Source organism: Mchenga conophoros, linkage group LG20 (assembly GCF_057382185.1).
Source record: "Mchenga conophoros isolate Kocher_MC1m ecotype Shallow Benthic linkage group LG20, M_conophoros_male_GT1.1, whole genome shotgun sequence".
NCBI lineage: Eukaryota > Metazoa > Chordata > Actinopteri > Cichliformes > Cichlidae > Mchenga > Mchenga conophoros.
This window is the reverse complement of record NC_140545.1, coordinates 16,228,400-16,248,774: the sequence shown is the minus strand read 5'-3', so window position 1 is coordinate 16,248,774 and position 20,375 is coordinate 16,228,400. Positions and strand designations below refer to the sequence as shown.

Here is a 20,375-nt window from a genome sequence, read left to right as displayed (position 1 = left end):
ACATTCCATAATAGACCCATTTCTGTAATATACTTACATATCTATATTATTGCTAATATATATTGTAATATATCTATATCACTAAAGCACTTCTGGATGGATGCAAACTGCATTTCGTTGCCCTGTACCTGTGCATGTGCAATGACAATAAAGTTGAATTCTATTCTATTCTATTAAGTGTTAAAAGACAGAATTATGACTTCACAATTAAATTCATCTCCCAGCCCTGTTATTAATTATTGCTATATTATTATTACTATAACTGTGGGGAAAATACTGTGGTCTCAAAGATCCATCTTTTAGCACTTGCAAACTTCAGGCATAAGCGAACAACTCAGATATGGACTAACAGCATGTAAACAGAGTGTCAAGAACCGAAGTTCAACACACAAGCTGGACCCAGGAGCAGAACACACACACAGCGGTACGAGAGAAAAAATAAACTTTATTATAACTGAGAGTGTCCCGGGAGAGTAGAAGGGAGAAAACGCACGGAACCAGAGAAACCGAGGGACCGGGAGAAGAATCGCGCAGGAAACGCCGAGAGCGGGACCGTGGGAGGCTGAAACAGAAAAAGAAAAAAGGATTATTGGGGTGCGGGTAAACCGGCAGCATACGAGGGGAGGTAGTGTACGCGTCTTACGATGATAGCGGGGCCAAGGGAACCGGAGGGAGGGGTGAGGGTCCGTGGGGAGAAGCTCCAGAAAGGGCGAGGCGGCTGGGGTTGATCGTGATCCAAATTCTGGACAGGCAGGTGGACAGGCTGGTGACTCAAAACACGCCGAGCAGTGATCTGGGTATACAAGGCAGAGTTAGTACTAGTTCACACGGATAGGATTGCCTAAGGACTTTCCCGTAGGTGTGCGTTACCGCTGAAGGACGATTACGGACTGGCGTGGAGCAGCAGGCTGGGCAGGATTAAATGGTCCACCTGGTGATCGCCTGGGATGGGATGCAGGTGTGGAGTCAGCGGCCACGCCCACGGGAGTGGGCATCCCATCAGCACCTCAGACGCCGGGCCGCGGACCATGACACAGAGTGCATCTTATTATGTAATGCTATACGACAGATCAAGACAAAGTGTAACAACTTTGGTATATACTATATCCATAGTGATCGTTTTTGATGTTACAATGGCCCATTTGCGTCTCAAAAATCCCAAAACAATTATTATTTAATGTCTTTTTATGCATAAAAAGCCAAATAACTCAAAGTCAAAAATCTCCTCAGTCTCTGATAACAAAGTTGATTTATTGTGTAAAATCTGTAGCTGTAGATACAAACTCCATCAGGTTTCTTTGACTGCAAACTTTATAAGTGTTTGCAAAAAAAAAAAAAAACGAATCAACTGAGCAGTTAGAAACTAAATCACATCTCCACTAGCTCTACCACACCTGCAGCGTAACTGGCAGATGCCCCACTCCTCTAGGACTGGGAGCTTTTACCACATAGAAAATGAATATGATTCCTACAGGAATTTTACTCTAAAAGACATTTCAAAGTTAACTTTATCATAGACAGTGAACTATGAAGTACACCGTGGTCTATTAAGAGTTTAGCAGCGTGTTTGATCTCGCCAGGTTTCCATTTAACCTTAGCATTAGAATTAAAAATGAAATTGTATAGATTTGGCAACTCTAAATGATCCTTGTGTGCAGTAATACTGACAAGTTTGTCAGTACAATTTGCCCCATTGTCTTATTAGGATAAAACAATTCAGATTTTTACTTTACTGGTTGGGATGCACTTGTTGGGCTAGTAATTTTATAATTTTATTTCTCAGTCAAAACATTTGATATGGTTGCTACATGTTACTGTAACTAAAATGTGTGTTTGTGGGATTTGCAAATCATTGCCTTCTGTTAACTGCAGTTTACACAGCCTCCCAACTTTTTTAGATTTGAGGTTGTATTTATTTGTCAGTGACAATGTAGAAAAACATTAATGTTAGTAAGAGAATCATTGGATTGTATTAGATCTAGCTGCTAATTTCCATCCATAGTCCTTGCAGTTTCCGGTGTTTTGCACAAGTGATGCTCCAAATGGATGCCCCACCTCAATTTCTTTGACTTCATGACATTACCAGCCTCTTAAAAGGGATGCTTGCTTTTCTTCACCCACTAACCAACTAACCATCTTTCAGCTCTATTGGACATGCTAAATATGAAATACACAAAACTGTCTATATTTGGGCAAAGAGTGGAATTTAAAGAGTGCTTTAAATAATTCATTCTATAAGGAGTATTTTTGTTTTTAAGAGAAACCATTTGTATTTCCCATATGTCTCTTTTACACTTTTGTTTCCATATTAAAAATAGCTATGATAGTAATGATCATAATCGCTTCAGTGTGATGTTGTTGTAAATTCCCTCTAATCTTCTATACATTGAATTTACCCTTCACCCCTACCTGGTAATTAATACTTGCTGGCAGACCATGGGAATGGCGACAGTGGTAGTGTCACATCATCTCTATGGACAGTAACACTGCAATGAAAAGGTTATTATTACACATATTGCATATCATACATATCATCTTTCTGGCATTTCTGTGAAATCTGGAGGTCACCAGCCAGGTTTTTCACAGCTTCTGACCTGCTTATTTTGTGCATCTGTTGCATACATAATGAATAATAACAGATATAATCTCCAATGATAAAATAGCTCGATGTTTGCATGCAAACAGTAGCAAATTGAACAATAATACTTTAACGAAATTCATTTTTGGCAAGATTCTGGCTCTCCTGCACTAAATGCTGCACTTGAATAAGATCCTTGAACTTGATAAAATAACTCTTAAATGTTAATTAGTGAATTTATCTTATGGTTTAGAGGAAAAGTTTGGCAACCTTTAAAGGAGTCAGGTGTATTTGTCAGCTTGTGTGAAAGTACAATCTCTTAGTTTTGATGACACAATCGCAGAGTCTTTTTTTATCCTACATTAAATCAAATGGGGGGTTTTTCTGCCACCACATTGCAGGCATACACACCACACTGCCTCCACATTAAGGTATGCAAGAATATATCTGTATTTCAAGTGAAAAACTGTTTTTTATTATTCTTTTATGTCCAACCCATCAACTGACGTTCAAAGAAAAGCTCATTAGCTACAGATTAGCTGCAGCCCTGCCATCCTTTCCAAATGCCAGTCCATTCCTCCTGGTAAAAAAAAAAAAAAAAAAAAAACTCAATGAAAGGAAAGATTTAGAATAATTACAGCTCAACTTTAAAATCTATTTTTTAAATTCTGGAGAAACCCGTTGCTTATTTCAATTGCTAAGCTCACCACAAGACTGGACAACACCATAAATAGTTTAATTTCAGAAGCTTCTTCTTGGCATTCATCAGTCTTTTTGCCCACACGCAGCTTTGCAGCACAGCAAATGGGGCAAATAAATCATAATCATTCAACTGGGGCAGGGGATGGCAACTTTTACTATCAAACAACAACATGTTTAAGGAATTCTTGTGTTATGCCCCATTGCAAGCCATAATCTTTTACCACGTATGACTCCACAGTGGGATATTCATGATTTAATATGTTAACTTTGCATTTTCATTACATTAATACTATCTTTTTGTTGCTTTCATTGAATTCTAGAATAAAAAAATAAATCAAATTCTTTGTTAATCATTTACTTAATTTTGTGACCAATAAGTGAGGGGAAGCTTACATTAAAACAGAAATACTATTAAGTAGGGGTGCAACGATACACAATATTCACGGTTCGGTTCGGTTCGATACTTTGGTGTCATGGTTCAATATTTTTTCGATACAAAAATATTTCATGCCTTTTTAATTTGTCATTTATTAAAATTATAAATATATATTTTAACTCAAAAGTACAGTTATTAAATTTAATGTTGCTGAAACAACAAATTAATAATTAAAAAAAATCTATCTGATCGAGAAATCACTCATCTTTGAAAAAGAGTGTTTATTACAGAGAAATGGCTCTTTCCAAAATAAAAGCTATACACTTCTTCTGGGGTACACTCTCAGCAGCATATTAAACATATCAGGTCCCCATGAGGAGAATCATGTGCTAACGGCTGTCTAAATGACTCGGGTAAAGTTTGTAGCATGTGTGCTTGTTGTTTTTGTCTGCTTCCACTTGTCTTTGAACTAGGATGATGTCGGCGTAAATGTGCAGTCATATTCGTTGTGTTCCCACTAGTGCTGTCAGCGTTAATCTCGTTAAAATGACATTAACGCCATAACGTGGAAAATCTCCGTTAATGAGTTACCGCGGATCGCCCCGTGCATGGGGCTGGACGGCATCAACACGTTAACAAGCAAGCTAACTGTGCTAACGCGCTAGTTCCCACCAATTGAGCATTGCGTGACACATCCGACATACTGTTTTACTTTTGTCCATGACGCGCTTACCATCAGGGTCATGTTTCACATGAAAACCAAGATAGTTCCAAACGCCAGATCTGAATGAGGGTGGGGGAGGTTCAATTTCGGGTAGCAATGAGGCAGTTGCTATGTTGCAATGAGCTTAGCTTCTGTCTTGCTAGCTTGCACTGCGCTCAGTGGATCTGCACTCGACAGTGCAGCCTAGGCGGAGTAGTCCACTGAGCTCTCAACACAGGCAGCATCGTCAGAAGAAAAGTTGATAAAATAAATAAAAAAATTTGTATTGTTCGATACATATGTGTACCGAACCGAAAGCGCTGTATCGAGCGGTTCAATATCGATACTGTGGAGGTATGTAATAACGACAGGAGAGGTCTCAGTGTCTCACTCCAACTTTATTAACTGACTCTCAGAACTTCACATATAGTGAGCGCCAAAATCTCCACCCCAACACTTCCCTTTAACTTGGGTGTGAGTGGAGCCACCTGGTGGTCCGCCGCACATACCCCCCCCCCCCCCCCCCCCCCCCGAACACACAGTTAGATCTCTATTCAGTCCAGGACACTGGGTCTAAGCAAACGACCCGAATGACTGAACCTGGGAGGGAGAGAACAGGCAGAGGAAGGTCCATCCTGTGAATGAGGCTGGTGAAGGCGAGCAGGAAAGGCAGGAGGAGGCTCAAACGCCGGTGGTCCGGGGGTAGTCCTGGGGGGAAAACCAGAGTCTGTCAACCCCATCGAAGGAGGGCGGCCACAGCGAGGGGCCTGGGCCGGCACTACATTACTGTCCAGAAGAACATGTGCAGGTTTAAGTCTGTCAACACACACACAGTCTCCCTTCGACCCCCAAAATCCAAAACAAAATGTTTCTGGCCCGGTTCAATAACCCTGAATGGGCCGTCATACAGCGGCCGCAGCGGTGTCCTGTGGGCATGGTGCCTGACAAAAACAAACTTAGCAGTCTCTAAAGTCTTTGGAACAAAGGTGTCAGGCACGCAATGGTCCACCGGACCAGGAACCCGAAGCGAGTGCAAAAGCGGGTTGAGAGATAGCACCGATGGATCAAAGCAGGGAGGAGGATTTTCGGGCAAGAATTCTCCAGGCACGCGGAGGGGCTGACCAAACACTAGCTCAGCTGGGGAAGCGCCGAGATCCTCCTTAACCGCAGAGCGCAGCCCAAGCAAAACCCACGGGAGGCGGTCAACCCAATTGCCATCCTTTAAGGAGGCGCGAAAAGCAGCCTTAAGCGACCGGTGGAACCGTTCACACATCCCATTAGCTTGCGGGTTGTATGCGGTTGTGCGGTGGACTTTAGCCCTCAGTCCATCAGCCATGGCCGACCAAAGCTCGGAAATGAACTGGGGGCCTCTGTCTGACGTAATGTCCGCGGGTGGGCCGAAACGCGAGACCCAGGTTGACAAAAATGCCTTGGCCACCACTGCTGCGGTAGTGGACGCCAGGGGGACCGCCTCCGGCCACCTGGTGGTCCGGTCAACAACAGTCAAAAGGTGCGTAAAACCTTGTGACTGCGGCAGAGGACCCACCAGATCGACATGCACATGATCAAAACGTTTGCCGGGTATGAAGAACGGCTCCAGGGGAGGCCTTGGTGTGTTTATGAACCTTCGCACGCTGGCAGGGAATGCACGCTGACGCCCATTCCTTAACAGATTTGCGAAGGCCTGGCCAAACAAATTTAGAGCTGACCAGTTTAACAGAGGCCCGGACCCCTGGATGAGAGAGAGCATGTACCGAGTCAAAAACTTGACGACGCCAGGAAGCGGGAACCACTGGGCGAGGGCGGCCGGTGGAAACGTCACAGACGAGGAGGGGACCACCGTCCTGCACGGGTCTGTCCTCTAGTATGAGGCCCGTCTGGGTGGATTTAGGCGTGAGGATGTCCGGGTCACCGCTCTGATCGGCAGCCATGGCGGAGTAGTCTATGCCAAGAAAGACGGGAGAAACCAGCGCACGGGACAAACAGTCAGCCACATGATTGTATTTACCAGCCACGTGCCGAATGTCCGTGGTAAACTCAGAAATGGCTGCCAACTGGCACTGCTGGCGTGCACTCCATGGATCAGAAACCTTGGACATGGCAAACGTCAAGGGTTTGTGGTCCACGTATGCGGTAAAGTGACGACCCTCGAGAAAAAAACGGAAATGACGAGTCGCCAGGTGGAGCGCCAGTAGCTCCCTGTCAAAAACGCTGTAATTGCATTCGCTGTCACGTAGCGTACGGCTGAAAAAGGCGAGCGGTTGCCAGACACCCGAGATTCGCTGTTCCAGCACCGCACCCACCGCTATGTCCGACGCATCGGTGGTCAACGCAATCGCCGTTGAGGGGGATGGGTGGGCCAGAAGGGCAGCATTAGCTAACGCTGACTTAGCATCAGAAAACGCTTGGATGCTTTCCGGAAACCAGTCAACGGAGTCATTAGCTTTCTTACCTTTTAACGCCCCATAAAGGGGCTTCAGCAGATGTGCCGCTCTGGGGAGAAAACGGTTGTAAAAATTCACCATCCCCAAAAATTCCTGCAGTGCCTTAACCTTTGTGGGACGTGGAAATTCCGAAACAGCTCGGAATTTGTCAGGCAACGGAACCGCGCCTTCGGCGGAAATACGGTGCCCAAGAAAATGGAGAACGGGCAACCCAAACTGGCATTTAGACGGATTAATAATCAGTCCATGCTCCGCCAAATGCTGAAAAACCTGACACAGATGGAACATGTGCTGCTCCTTCGAGCTGCTGGCCACCAGTATATCATCAAGATATACAAAAACAAAGGGCAGCCCGCGCAAGACCGAGTCCATCAACCGCTGGAAGGTTTGGGCGGCACCTTTCAGGCCAAACGGCATGCGCAGAAACTCGAAAAGGCCGAAAGGTGTAATTACGGCGGTTTTGGGGACATCCTCCGCGTGCACGAGAACCTGGTGATATCCCCGTACCAAATCGATCTTCGAAAAAACCGAGGTCCCCGCAAGATGAGCGGAAAAATCTTGGATTTGGGGAATGGGATAACGATCGTTCTCTGTGACATTATTAAGACGGCGGAAATCCCCACAAGGTCGCCACCGACTATCAGATTTAGGCACCATGTGTAACGGAGAAGCCCAGGCACTGTTCGAATGCTGCACGATGCCCAGACGCTCCATGGTGGCAAATTCTTTCCGAGCGACAGCCAGTTTGGCAGGGTCGAGGCGGCGCGCGCGAACACCGGGGGCCCTACTGTAGTTATGTAATGCTCCACCCCATGCTTCGTCACCGTGCTCGAGAAAGTGGGGACCGTGAGTAAGGGGAAACTCAGAAAGCAAACACTGAAAAACGTCACCCGAATCTACTGAGTTAGCATGCACCACAGGCTGAGCACCCCGAGTCAAACAGGGTAATGAGGAAAATGACACAGCATCAATTAAACGTCTGTTAGCAACATCAACCAGCAGTTCGTGAGCACAAAGAAAATCAGCGCCTATTATAGGCACAGAGCTAGCAGCAACAACAAAGTTCCACTGAAAGTCACGGTCTTAAAAACAAACAGTCACCAACCTTTCACCGAAGGTTTTGATGGGAGAGCCATTAGCCGCTGTTAGCAATGGCCCGCAGCCCTCAGCTAGCCTGTCCGAGCCAGCCGGGGGAAGAAGGCTCTTCTGTGAGCCGGAGTCCACCAGGAAACGCCTCCCCGAGCGTGAGTCCTCTAAGAAAAGCAGCCTTTCCTTGTTGCCAGCGGTCACGGCTGCTACAGAGCGCTGACATGCCCGTTTCCCTGGGTCTGGAAACTGCAAGGCGGGAGACAGCGCCGTGCCTTCGCTCCAAAACGCTGGTAATAAAAACAAAGCCCCTTTCCGCGGTGCCGCCGTGCAGCGATTCCGGCCACCGTGGATGAGTCGGAGGGCCCCTGGAGCATCGGTGAAGGGGCGGGGGAAAACACAACATCATTGTGAAGTTTGCGGACGACACTACAGTGGTGGGTCTTATCACCAACGGTGATGAGACGGCTTACAGGGAGGAGGTCAGCGCCCTGACCCACTGGTGTCAAGACAACCATCTCACCCTCAACGTCGCAAAGACAAAGGAGTTGATAGTGGACTTCCGGAGGTGCAGAGAAGTACACACCCCCATCACCATCAACGGCGCTGCTGTGGAGAGAGTGAGCAGCTTCCGGTTCCTTGGAGTACATCTGGCTGAGGATCTTACGTGGTCAGTACACACAAACAAAACAGTGAAGAAGGCGCAGCAGCGCCTCTTCTTTCTCAGGAGACTGAAAAGATTCGGCATGAGCCCCCGCATCCTCAGGACCTTCTATCACTGTGCCATTGAGAGCATCCTCACTGGATGCATCACCACCTGGTATGGCAACAGCACCGCCTACAACTGCAAAGCTCTCCAGCGAGTAGTGCGGTGCTCTGAACGGATAATTGGAGGTGAGCTTCCCTCCCTCCAAGACATCTACAGGAAGCGCTGCCTGAGGAAAGCGGGGAGGATCATCAAGGACTCCAGTCACCCCAGCCATAAACTGTTCAGACTGCTTCCATCAGGAAGGAGGTTCTGCAGCATCCGGTCCCGTACCAGCAGAATGAGAGACAGCTTCTTCCATCAGGCCATCAGACTGCTGAACACGTCATAGACACCTCAGCTTCACTACTGGAACTTCAACATTATGCACTCCACACTGTATATAAATGCCACTTGTTTTGCACATATTCAACTCTGTATATTTTATATATTTTATTATTATTATTATTATTATTATTATTATTATTATTATTATTATTATTTATTTATTTTTTTTTTTTACTATTTAATTTGTAAAAATGTGTATACACACACACACACACACACACACACACACACGTAGGAAAATATTTAGTATACACATCCAGAAATGCATACACTATTATATATTGTACATATATTTATTAGTTTCAGGTTGGCCATTCTTGTATTTTGCTCGTTTGTGTTGTTGTGTTTGCACATCTCTGTTGCTTGTGGGGCTCGCACACAAGAATTTCACTCGCATGTGCTGTGCCAGTGTGCCTGCACATGTGATGTGACAATAAAAGTGATTTGATTTGATTTGATTTGGTGAGTCCTGAACAATCGCCTGGACGCCGAAAGTCCTGGTAGCCAGGAGGATGCGATCCGCCTCTTCCGCAAGGGAGCGGTAATCCTTCGTGGCCAATAGCGGGGAGTTGGCAAGGCCAGCGCGCACTGGAGCCAGCAGCTGTCGGAGAAAGAGGTGGGTGAAGAGAAATCCTCCGTCATCCGCGGCCAGCAAGGACAGCATGCTCTCCAATGAGCTCGAGAGCGCCTTGAGGCGACTTATGTTGTGATTTGGCGCTATATAAATAAAATTGAATTGAATTGAATTGAGAGCGGTGCGGTCGCCCAGGCCCGCAAAGGAAAGGAGTTTCTCGGCCCGCTCAGCATCAGAGAGGGAGTAGCGCCGCAGCAGCAGCGCCTTGAGGGCGGCGTACTTGCCTTGGGCTGGGGGGTCCCGGAGGAGAGTCATCACGCGGCGGGTTGACAGCGGGTCAAGTGAGGCCACCACATGGTGGTATTTAGTATTGTCGGCTGAAACTCCACGAAGAGCAAACTGAGCTTCTACGTGCACGAACCATGAAGGAGGATCGTGAAGCCAAAAATCCGGCAATTTAAGTGCCACAGCAAACGCAGCCATCGGCGGAGGTGAAAGTCTGGCGGCAGCCAATGCTTCCAGGCCGGAGCTGGCTTCGTCGTCGAGCCTTAGCATGTTCGCTACAGGGGTCACCAATGTGGAGGTATGTAATAACGACAGGAGAGGTCTCAGTGTCTCACTCCAACTTTATTAACTGACTCTCAGAACTTCACATAAAGTGAGCGCCAAAATCTCCACCCCAACACTTCCCTTCAACTTGGGTGTGAGTGGAGCCACCTGGTGGTCCGCCACAATACGAGTGTTGTTGCACCCCTACTATTAAGCTATGTGAGCTGTTTTGACCCCCAGTTTTGTTTGTGCAAATTAATAAAATTAAAAGTAACCTATTTTAATAATAAAAGTGTAAGTCTGACGTTATTAGCTGTTTCCGGGTCCAAACTGGGTTTCAGGTCCCAAAGTCACAGTAATACAATCTAGTAGTTGGTGAGTAAATTTTTAATAAGGTGAGGAATAGTTGAAGAAGGTGAAGAATTAATTTCACAGTACTCGATACAGTTATAGATCCAGAGGGCAGATTCTTAATCATTAAACTATCTATACTTGATAAAAAAGCTATGTATTGCAAGTGTATATGGTCCAAATGTTGATGATCCCTCATTCTTTCACGGTTTTTTCAGTGCACTCTCTGAACACTTAGATGGCACACTTGTTCTTGGAGGTGACCTCAACCTTGGACTAAATGAAGACATGGATAGGCTCAATACAGCGGGAACTCAGCGTAATTGGCCAGTCCACAAACATAATCAAACAGTATATGAGCGACTTTGGTCTTTGCGATGCATGGCGCTCCCTTCACCCCACCAGTAAGGAATATACTTTTTTCTCACATGTCCATCACTCCTACTCTCGTCTGGATTATTTTTTGGTCAGCAGCTCACTGCTGAACGACATTTCAGACACTGAGATTCACCCTATAGCTGTCAGCGATCATGGTCCTGTATCTTTAACACTAATGCACAAGAATAATACCACGCCAAGAAAAAACTGGAGATTTAATATATCACTACTTAAAGATGAAGACTTTATTAAATATTTTTAAAAAGAGTGGACTTCATATTTGGACTATAATGACACTCCCGAAACATCAGCTTCTGTTCTATGGGAAGCAGGGAAAGCTGTGATGAGAGGTAAAATAATTTCTTTCTCATCACATAAAAAGAAAAAAGAAAACAAAAATATTCAGGAATTAGAAAAAAACATCAAATCACTAGAAGAAGCCTACGCGTCCCACCAAGATCAGGAAACATTGAACAAAATACGCAAAACAAAACTAGAATTAAATGAGATAATTGATAAAAAAAACCAAAATTCTTAGTACAAAGACTACGCCTACAAAATTATGAACATGGTAATAAATCCGGTCAATTTCTAGCAAACGAGCTAAAAATAAATAAAGAAAAAACAACTATATGTGCTGTTCAAGATTCATCTGGGAACACAATATATGAACCGATACAAATAAACAACATTTTCAGGGATTTCTATAAAACGTTGTATTCAACACAAATAAACCCATCTAAAAACAAATTGATCAGTTTTTGGACAACATAACTCTTCCAAAATTATTGGACACTCAAGCAATGGCACTGGATTCACCACTGACACCAGGTGAACTCCAGGAAGCCCTGATAAGTATGCCCAATAATAAGGCTCCAGGTCCAGACGGCTTTCCTGCAGAATTCTACAAAGAATTCTGGTCGATTCTAGCACCAGTTTTCTACAGAACGTTGCTGGAAATTAAAGAAAAGGGCAGACTTCCATCAAATATGAATTCTGCAAACATTAATCTCCTGCTAAAACCAGGCAAAGACCCTGTATATCCCTCAAGCTATCATCCAATATCCCTTATAAATGTAGACCTTAAAATAATCTGCAAAGCTCTCTCAAAGAGACTGGAGAAAATAACCCCCCTCTTAATTCATCCTGACCAAACTGGTTTCATAAAAGGTAGGCACTCATCAACAAATACACGTAGATTACTTAATTTGATAGACTACTCATACAGTAAAAACCTAGAAACTACAATATTCTCTTTAGACGCAGAAAAAGCATTCGACAGAGTTAACTGGAAATTTCTATTTGCAACTTTACACAAATTTGGTTTTGGATCTTCTTTCATAAACTGGTTAAAAATATTATATAATTCCCCAACAGCTTGTGTTAGAACAAATGACCAGACATCCTCCAGCTTCTGTCTCTTGAGGGGCACCAGGCAGGGATGCCCACTCTCCCCTTCACTGTTTGCAATTTTTATTGAACCACTAGCAGCAGCAATTAGAGAGAATTCAGTAATTAAGGGCATAAAATGCAAGAACGTGGAACATAAAATCAGCCTTTATGCGGATGATGTGTTACTCTTTCTCCAAAATTCACAAACCAATATCTCTGGGGTGATTGAATTGATAAACTCTTTTGCAAGAATATCAGATTACTCAATTAACTGGTCAAAATCTACAGTCCTACCGATTAATTGCTCCTTCCATAATTCCTCTTCTACACCACTGCAATCGGGAAATATAAAATATTTAGGTATTAATGTTTCTCCCAAGCTTGCAGATCTAACTAAATTAAACCATATCCCACTTTTAAAGAAGGTAGAAGATGATCTGGCTAGATGGAAATGTCTACCCATATCACTCATGGGAAGGGTTGCCGCTATAAAAATGATGGTCTTACCAAAAATAAATTATTTATTCTCAATGATCCCAACTAAACCGCCACAAGATGGTTCAGATCTCTAGATTCATGTATGTCCAAATTCCTTTGGAAAAATAAACCCCCACGTATAAGCTTAAAAACACTACAAAAGACCAAGGATAAAGGAGGACTAGAACTGCCTAACTTTCAGCACTACTTCTTAGCCAACAGGCTTCAGTTTATCTCAGGATGGCTAAAACACACCCTCTTAGATGAACCTTGGCTAGATGTAGAACAAGCACTCTGCAATAATCTAGAGATCTCAGACCTACCATTTATCAGCTCAAACATCCAACAATAATAATAATGGATACTTTATTGATCCCCATGGGGAAATTACTTGTTTTTCTCTGCATTTGACCCATTCACTCAGTGAAGCAGTGGGCAGCCCACTAAGCAGGCGCCCGGGGAGCAGTGTGTAGGGACGGTACCTTGCTCAGGGGTACCTCAGGGTAGCCGTTAAGTGGATTCGAACCGCCGACCTTCCGATCATGGGGCGACCACTTTACCTACTGAGCTATCCCTGCCCCCAACATGAATGCTTTAAAAGCATCAACATCAGCTCTTCTCTGACAGCATGGTGGGAGTTTCTAAAATTGACGGCGTCTTCATTAATCCCATGCAAACGTACACCTATCTGGAACAACCCTGACATATTACAAAACAATAATATGCTAAACTTTTCAGATTGGAGTGGTAAAGGAATCAAATATTTAGAACATATACTAGAAGGAACAGAATTTATTTCATTTGACGGACTAGTTACAAAATATGGGATCAACAAGAAAAGATTTTTAGAATATCAACAAATTAAATCCATAGTAAAAAAGAAATTTAAACCGGGTCAAGTTGAACTACAAACACCACCAAGTGTGGTTCAATTTCTTACTCTTAAAACCCCCAAATTACTATCCAAAATATACAGAATGCTTTCTAAAACAGATGAATCAATATCACTTCCTATTGCAAAATGGGAAGCGGATTTATCAGTTAACTTAGACCTAAACTTCTGGTCTCAGATTTGCTTAAAAACCTTTCATCTAATTAGAAATCCCAGTCTTCAATTAATTCAATACAAAATATTACATAGAGTGCACTATACAGGTCATCGGATGTTCAAGATGGGCTTTACGTCTACCAACAACTGCTCACACTGCCAAACCAATTCACCGGACAATTATATCCACGCTCTTTGGTTCTGTCCACCAGTTCAGAAGTTTTGGCGCCTCCCTTTCTACCTGTTCATGTTTACAAATCAGAATCTCTGTGGCAATCGTTTGTGTGTGTGTGTGTGTGTGTGTGTGTGTGTGTGTGTGTGTGTGTGTGTGTGTGTGTGTTCTGGTTTTCATCTTTGCTTTGTGCGGTCAGCTTTGTAGTCTACTAAAAGAAAGATCTTAAAGATGTTTGTCCTTATTAGGGATTTGTGTCGGTTTGCGGGGTTGTAGCTACAGATTTATGTTTGTTGAATGGTGATTATGAGACAGTGTGTTTCCGCTATTTTACAGAGTAACATGAAAGTAATGTAATGAGTAATATAATAAATTACTTTTTCCTGTAGTAGTTAAGTAGGGTACTGGATTACTGTTAAGAAACATGTTCTGCATAATATGTGTAATAATTACTTTTTTAAGCAATGACTCCTACATTGATCACAACAAATAGGGAAAATACCTCAACAAACATGCAGAAACATTTGATACACAGCATGCAATTAATTTGCATGAATGTAATTTCTTTATTGCTGCTTAGCAATTGCAGTTACTCAGAAAACAGAGCCACTAGGAACCCAATCACAATCAATAAGAGAATTGATGCAGGAATCGAATCGCTAATTAATATCTATAATGGAATCGGAATAGCTAAATTCTTACCTATTCCCATCGCCTAATGAAGTTGCACAAATGATCCAGCAGGTTGAGAGTGCCAGGGGTGATTTATGACACAGGAATAGCAGCAAGATAGTAGTGAGACCTACCATGATGTATGGTTTGGAAACAGTGACACTGACAAAAAGACAAGACGCACAGCTAAAGGTAACAGAGGATAAGACAAAGTTAAAGAGACAAAGCTGAGAAGGCTAAAGAAGACAGAGAGTGGATATAATGGGCAAAGGATGTTGAATATGGAGCTGTCAGACATAAAGATAAAGAGGGATGGCTGGTTGGTTTGACAGAATAGGATGGTATGGATACAGTGAGGTGGAGGCAGATGTTCTGCTGTAGTCACCCCTAAAGGGAGCTCCTGAAAGATGATGTGCAAATTTAGGTTTGCTTGCAGCTTTCTGTAGCTTTTGTAAGAATATGCTGTATCAATGATGTAGTGATGAGATCTGGCTCTTTTCAAAGATTGTGCTCTTTTGGCTTGTTTCCCTCTTCAGAGCCTTCTCCTAATTTCACAATTATGAATGGTTTGTGTTTTTTGAAGCAATTTTTTCTTCAGTGTTTTCATAAAAACTTAAATTTTATGCATATGCAACTGTTAGGTAGAAAATACATGGAGTTTAAGGCCTGGGAAAAAAGTTTTAAATCTATTGTCCTCCAAAATGGCAAATGGTTGAAAAAATAAATGTAATTTTATCTTTGCATTTTCCAATACCAGTGAAATGCAGTCAGATGCTTCTTTTCATGTTTTACTCATTTCATCACTTTTTAGTGAAAGTAACGTTGAAAATATTGTTATTTTCCCAACATGCTGTCTCTGAAATCGCTGCCCACCTTCCTTCTTTCACATAATGGTCTGTCTTTGCATGTGATTGGCCACATGGTATGGCAATCAAAACAATATCCCATCCCTACATGCATGAGGTCTCAGTAGGGTAGGCTAAAGATGTGGCTCTCCCTGGCTGGAGTCAGCTCTTGTCATTCGCTAGAAAGAATCGACTCTTAGAACCAGCTCATTCACAAACGACACATCGCTACCATTATGGCACCTTAACTTTCGTTTTCTCTAAGGTTCTATTTTCTTTTTCATTCCTTTCTGCCTGTGAACTAAGAATGGGGATGCCATGGAAGACTGTCAGATTTTAAAACGTTTCCCTGCAATACTCTCTAGCAGAACATATTTGCTTCATTTTTTGTTAACTGTAGCTGTGGATAAAATATACATATGTCTGACAAAAAATTGGGGTGGCTTTCACACCAGTTTTATTGTGCCAAAATTTTACTGAGAGACAGCAACATAAAATACTTACAATATAAGTCACAGGGGCACTGCTAAAAGGGTCAACAGCGGACAGTCAGAGACATGACATTTCTTTTAAAAGCTTATATTTTAGATCTTATATTTTAATTATAAAGACTTTCTAAACATTTTATGCTATACCTAAAAGCAGGTAGTGCTTATAAATGACTTTTCAAATTCCCCACATTTTTAACAACAACTAATTCAGTCATGAAGTTTGAATAAGTGCTTAAATTGTCTTTTCATTATTAAAACTAAGAAGCTTCTCCTTACAATTTAATGTTGACACACTGTTTTTCCTTTAAAACAAACCTAGGGTAAGTGACTGCCTAGAAATTGTACATGATTCAAATCTGTTTAAGTTAACTCTGTTACTAAACATTATAAAAAGGAGTTAGCACTATTAGTATTTTTGCCTGCTATTACTATTGGATTGTTATCTTATATCACACCAATAAAATGTGTTTTACAAAAATAGGAGAAGAAGAAAAATATATTTTTTCCACAAACAGTTCAATATTCAATCAATCAATATTATTCTTTAATTTGGTGAATTTGGAAAAAGGAAACACATACAGAAATGTGAAAAAGTCTTGAACCACCCCTCATGTTTTGCTCTCCTCCACGGCGTAAATTAGCCTTTATACATGTTTCATGTTTTTCATGTCCACTTTAAATTGCATCATTAGGCACCTTAGTATCAGCAAGGTGATTCCCAAAGAGCTAATACCTGAAAATTTGCCTGAAAGCATGCTGTACAGTATGTCCATATAAATTTGAGGAAACTGGACAAGTGGAGGTCAAAAGGATAAGCGGTGAACAGTATCTAAAAGTCGTGTTATTAAGCAGTATGAAATAAGGCGCAAAAGACCTGACACAGCACTGGAGACATGCATCTAACCCTAGCCCCTCATTTGATCCACCTACTGTTTGCTGAAGCCTTATCAAAAATGGTCTCAGTAGAAACATGGCTGTTAAGAAGCCAGTAGCAAGTCAGAAGCAACATGTCTTATGAAGTGATTAAACAAAATTTGAAATTTTTGGTTCAAATTATCATTAAGGATGAGGTGAGGAGAATGGTATCACAGTGCGTTTCTATAGTGCGTAACATCAGATTTTGATTGACTATGCAATTTCATCTGGAAAGCATCTGATTGGCAACAGTTTCAATTGTCAGTTCAATGGTGACCCAAAACAAACTGTCAGTGCGGAAAAAGCAGGTCTGGATACAAAAGCATACATCAATCATGAGCTGGCCTCCCAGATCCTAGACCAACATAACATTATTGAAGCAGTGTGGGATCATCCTGACAGAGAGCAGAACAAAAGGCAGCCAACATTTCCTTGAGCCTGAAGAACTATTCCTGAAGCCTCCTTAAAGAAATTACAGGAAAGCTGCCTAAGAGAGTGTTGAAGCATAAAGGTGATCATACCAAATGTTGACTTTCAAGCCTGTTGCAACTGTAAAAATATATGATTGTTTTCCTATCAAAATATACAGAAATCATAAGTGGCTCAGACTTTTGCACCATGCTGAATGTTGCATGTTGGGATTTTTCCTTTCCCCCTTTTTTAGACAAATGACTATGAAATTATCTTTTTAGAGAAATATTATTTTATGAATCCCACAAATCTTAATCATATAACTAAAACAATAGCCACTGTTAAATAATCCACTGGTTCTATTTCTATTCTATACATTTGTATTGCTTTGTAGGGGACCCAGGGCAGCAACCAGAAAGCTATGTTCTGTTTCATCAGAGTTTGGAGGGTGTCATGGACAGGTTGTTGATGCTCAGCAGAGTCACACAACAGAAATTATCTTGCAACACATAAATAATGCTTTAAAGCCTTATGTAATGTATGAGCAACACATGAATAATAGTGAGCACCCAGGCGTGAGGGAAAACTGAAATGATATGCATAGAAGAACATTAAAATATTTAGATGTACAACTTTGTGATAAACAATGTGGGAAAAATGTCAAAAAGAGGTGAGCCTACTGCTGTGAAATAACCATTAGAATCATTTTCTCCTTCTTGTCCAAAGGAGCTCACACTGGGAGTGGATCATGAGCATAATCATTATCTGGGGCCCAGAGTAAAGTCTGGTACCCTGTTGTGGAGTCTCCGACTTACACATAACATCATTTCTTTCTACTTGTAAGGCTGACTGAGAGAAGAAAGAGGACAAAAGCTTCTTGGAGAGAAAGTTAAGGGTTCAAAATAAAATAACAGAGAAAAACAGCAAAGAAGAAAAAAATTATATTAGAAACCATACTTGAAATTAAATTCCTTTAATTCTTGATGCGTTGTTGCATCGCACTGTTTGTTTCCAAGGTGAACCATAAACGGACAAGATGGAACTAACGGACAAAGTGAATGGTCGTGCGTCATCGCAGCAGCACCAATAAGCGAGCACGCCTTCTGTCGTGCCAAATTATAAAGGGTGGTCTCCTCTGACTTAAACCAGAGCGAGTCGCGTCGGCACATATCCACTCGGCTTGCTCAGTTGTACCTTTTCGTTCCATACCTTCATGAAGAAAAGCAGAATGGATTTAAACTTCACGCTCTCGGGGAGCGACTTGATCGGCTTTGGCTCGTTGGCGCAGAAACTTTTTGCGAATAACTCACTGCCTCCATTTGATAACAGCACCGTCGGTCCCACAAGTAATGAGGAGGAACTGGAAGTTAATACGAATGTGTACGCAAAAGTCATTGTCACTATCATTTACTTGGCTCTGTTCGCCATAGGCTTCCTGGGCAACTCCATCACTATTTATACCCTGATTACCAGAAAGACGCTGCAGAACCTCCAGAGCACCGTACACTATCACCTGGCCAGTCTCGCCGTGTCCGACCTGCTCATTCTGATCCTCTCCATGCCCATTGAGCTCTACAACTTTATCTGGTTCCATTACCCATGGGTGTTCGGGGACGCCGTGTGCAGGGGTTACTACTTCCTCCGGGACAGTTGCTCTTATGCCACCGCGCTTAACATCGCCAGCCTGAGCGTGGAGCGCTACATGGCCATCTGCCACCCGTTCAAAGCCAAGAGCATCATGTCCCGCAGCCGCACCAAGAAACTCATCAGCGCCATGTGGCTCGCTTCCTTCGCTCTCGCGACACCGATGCCCTTCATCATGGGCCAAAGGATGCGTAACGGCGAGATGATATGCACCACTGTGGTCTCGCCGGTCACGGTGAAGACCGTGCTGCAGGTGGGTGTCGTGGAAAGCTTTTATTATCGCAATTATCGGTCCCCACTGTGGTTTCTTTACGCATCGAGACAAAGTAAAAATCTACAGTACAAGTAGTACTTGAGCCACAAGTAGTAGGTGAGACGGCTGCGAGGGATCGTTCTAAACATGTGGGAGTGTGTGCTGTAGCGCTTTAAAGAACAGGGCTTTACGCGCAACTTCGCCTTTACCATTATCGTCTGTGCCCACCTATACATGTTGTTGTTGTTGTTGTTTCTTCGAGAAAAAAAACTAAATGGTGGCCTACTCATGAAAACATTTTAGTTATTAAACCGTGTAGGGTCAACGAAGTCTGTCAAAAACAGTGTTTTCCTACTGCAATAAAAGAATTATAAAAGAATTATTTGCTGATTTGCAGATCATTATCTGCAAATCAGCAAATAATTCTTTTAGTCAAATTATTTAAACTATCAAGTCCTCATTTTTTTTATATTTATATATATCTGTTGAAAATAAACATTTGGTGAGCAAATTCACTAAAGCCTAAATCATCTTCACATGTGAAGAAAGCACAGCATGTATGCTGCTACAGATGCCATTGTCTGTGTTGGCTCACTTTCTTCTTTGTTTTTAAGCTGGTAGAGTTCGAATGATTAGAGATTCATTCATAAAGACACTTGAAAGGCAGGTTATAGCTATATTTTTTCACACAGAGCACCAGAGATTTGACCATTACAGCTTAGGCAAGCTGTGAAAATGAAAAAGATCAGGTTCCAAAGATATTCTATTTCTTGAAATGCTTCTTGTAGAAACAATATCAGACCTTGACACTGAATATTGGCAAACTGAATATTTTGAGGGGGGAAGAACCCACAGAACTGCTGTAGGTTGCTTTCATGTAGGGAACTAGCCGTCTTAGTAATACATTATGCACTCTTTGATGGTGACAAGAGAAGAATATGTCACTTTACATTCATTCATACAGTCCATGTTATACGATATGATATAAAAGCACAGGAGGACACTAAGGGAGTATTCTTTTTGAAATTCAACTCATCATCACAGCAGACTAAATATCTTAACACCAGGAACTACAGGTACTGCCAAGGAATAAGAAAAGAAATAGCCACTTCCCAAATTGCTAGAGAACTATAAAATAGAGCAAAATGACAGCATAAAACAACATAAAGCACAATCCTATACACAACCCCCTGACCAGACCAGTTATAAATATAATTCAAA

The 20,375-nt window shown here is 42.4% G+C and overlaps 1 protein-coding gene and 1 long non-coding RNA gene across 2 annotated transcripts in view; one reads left to right on the top strand and one right to left on the bottom strand.

Annotated features, from left to right (window-relative positions):
- Positions 1-404: 404 nt before the first annotated feature.
- On the bottom strand, positions 405-1,418 carry LOC146550568 (uncharacterized). The gene is made up of 3 exons (XR_014890291.1): positions 871-1,418; positions 644-793; positions 405-562 (listed from the first exon to the last, which is right to left on the bottom strand). It is a non-coding gene; the product is annotated as an uncharacterized LOC146550568 (long non-coding RNA).
- A 17,009-nt stretch (positions 1,419-18,427) lies between these two features.
- Positions 18,428-20,375, top strand: part of ntsr1 (neurotensin receptor 1 (high affinity)) — an 81,571-nt gene continuing 79,623 nt past the window's right edge. The window contains exon 1 of the mRNA XM_085259734.1: positions 18,428-19,154. Within this exon, the coding sequence (XP_085115860.1) occupies positions 18,471-19,154 (684 nt within the window). The 5' untranslated portion in view covers positions 18,428-18,470. The remainder of the gene's footprint in view (positions 19,155-20,375) is intronic.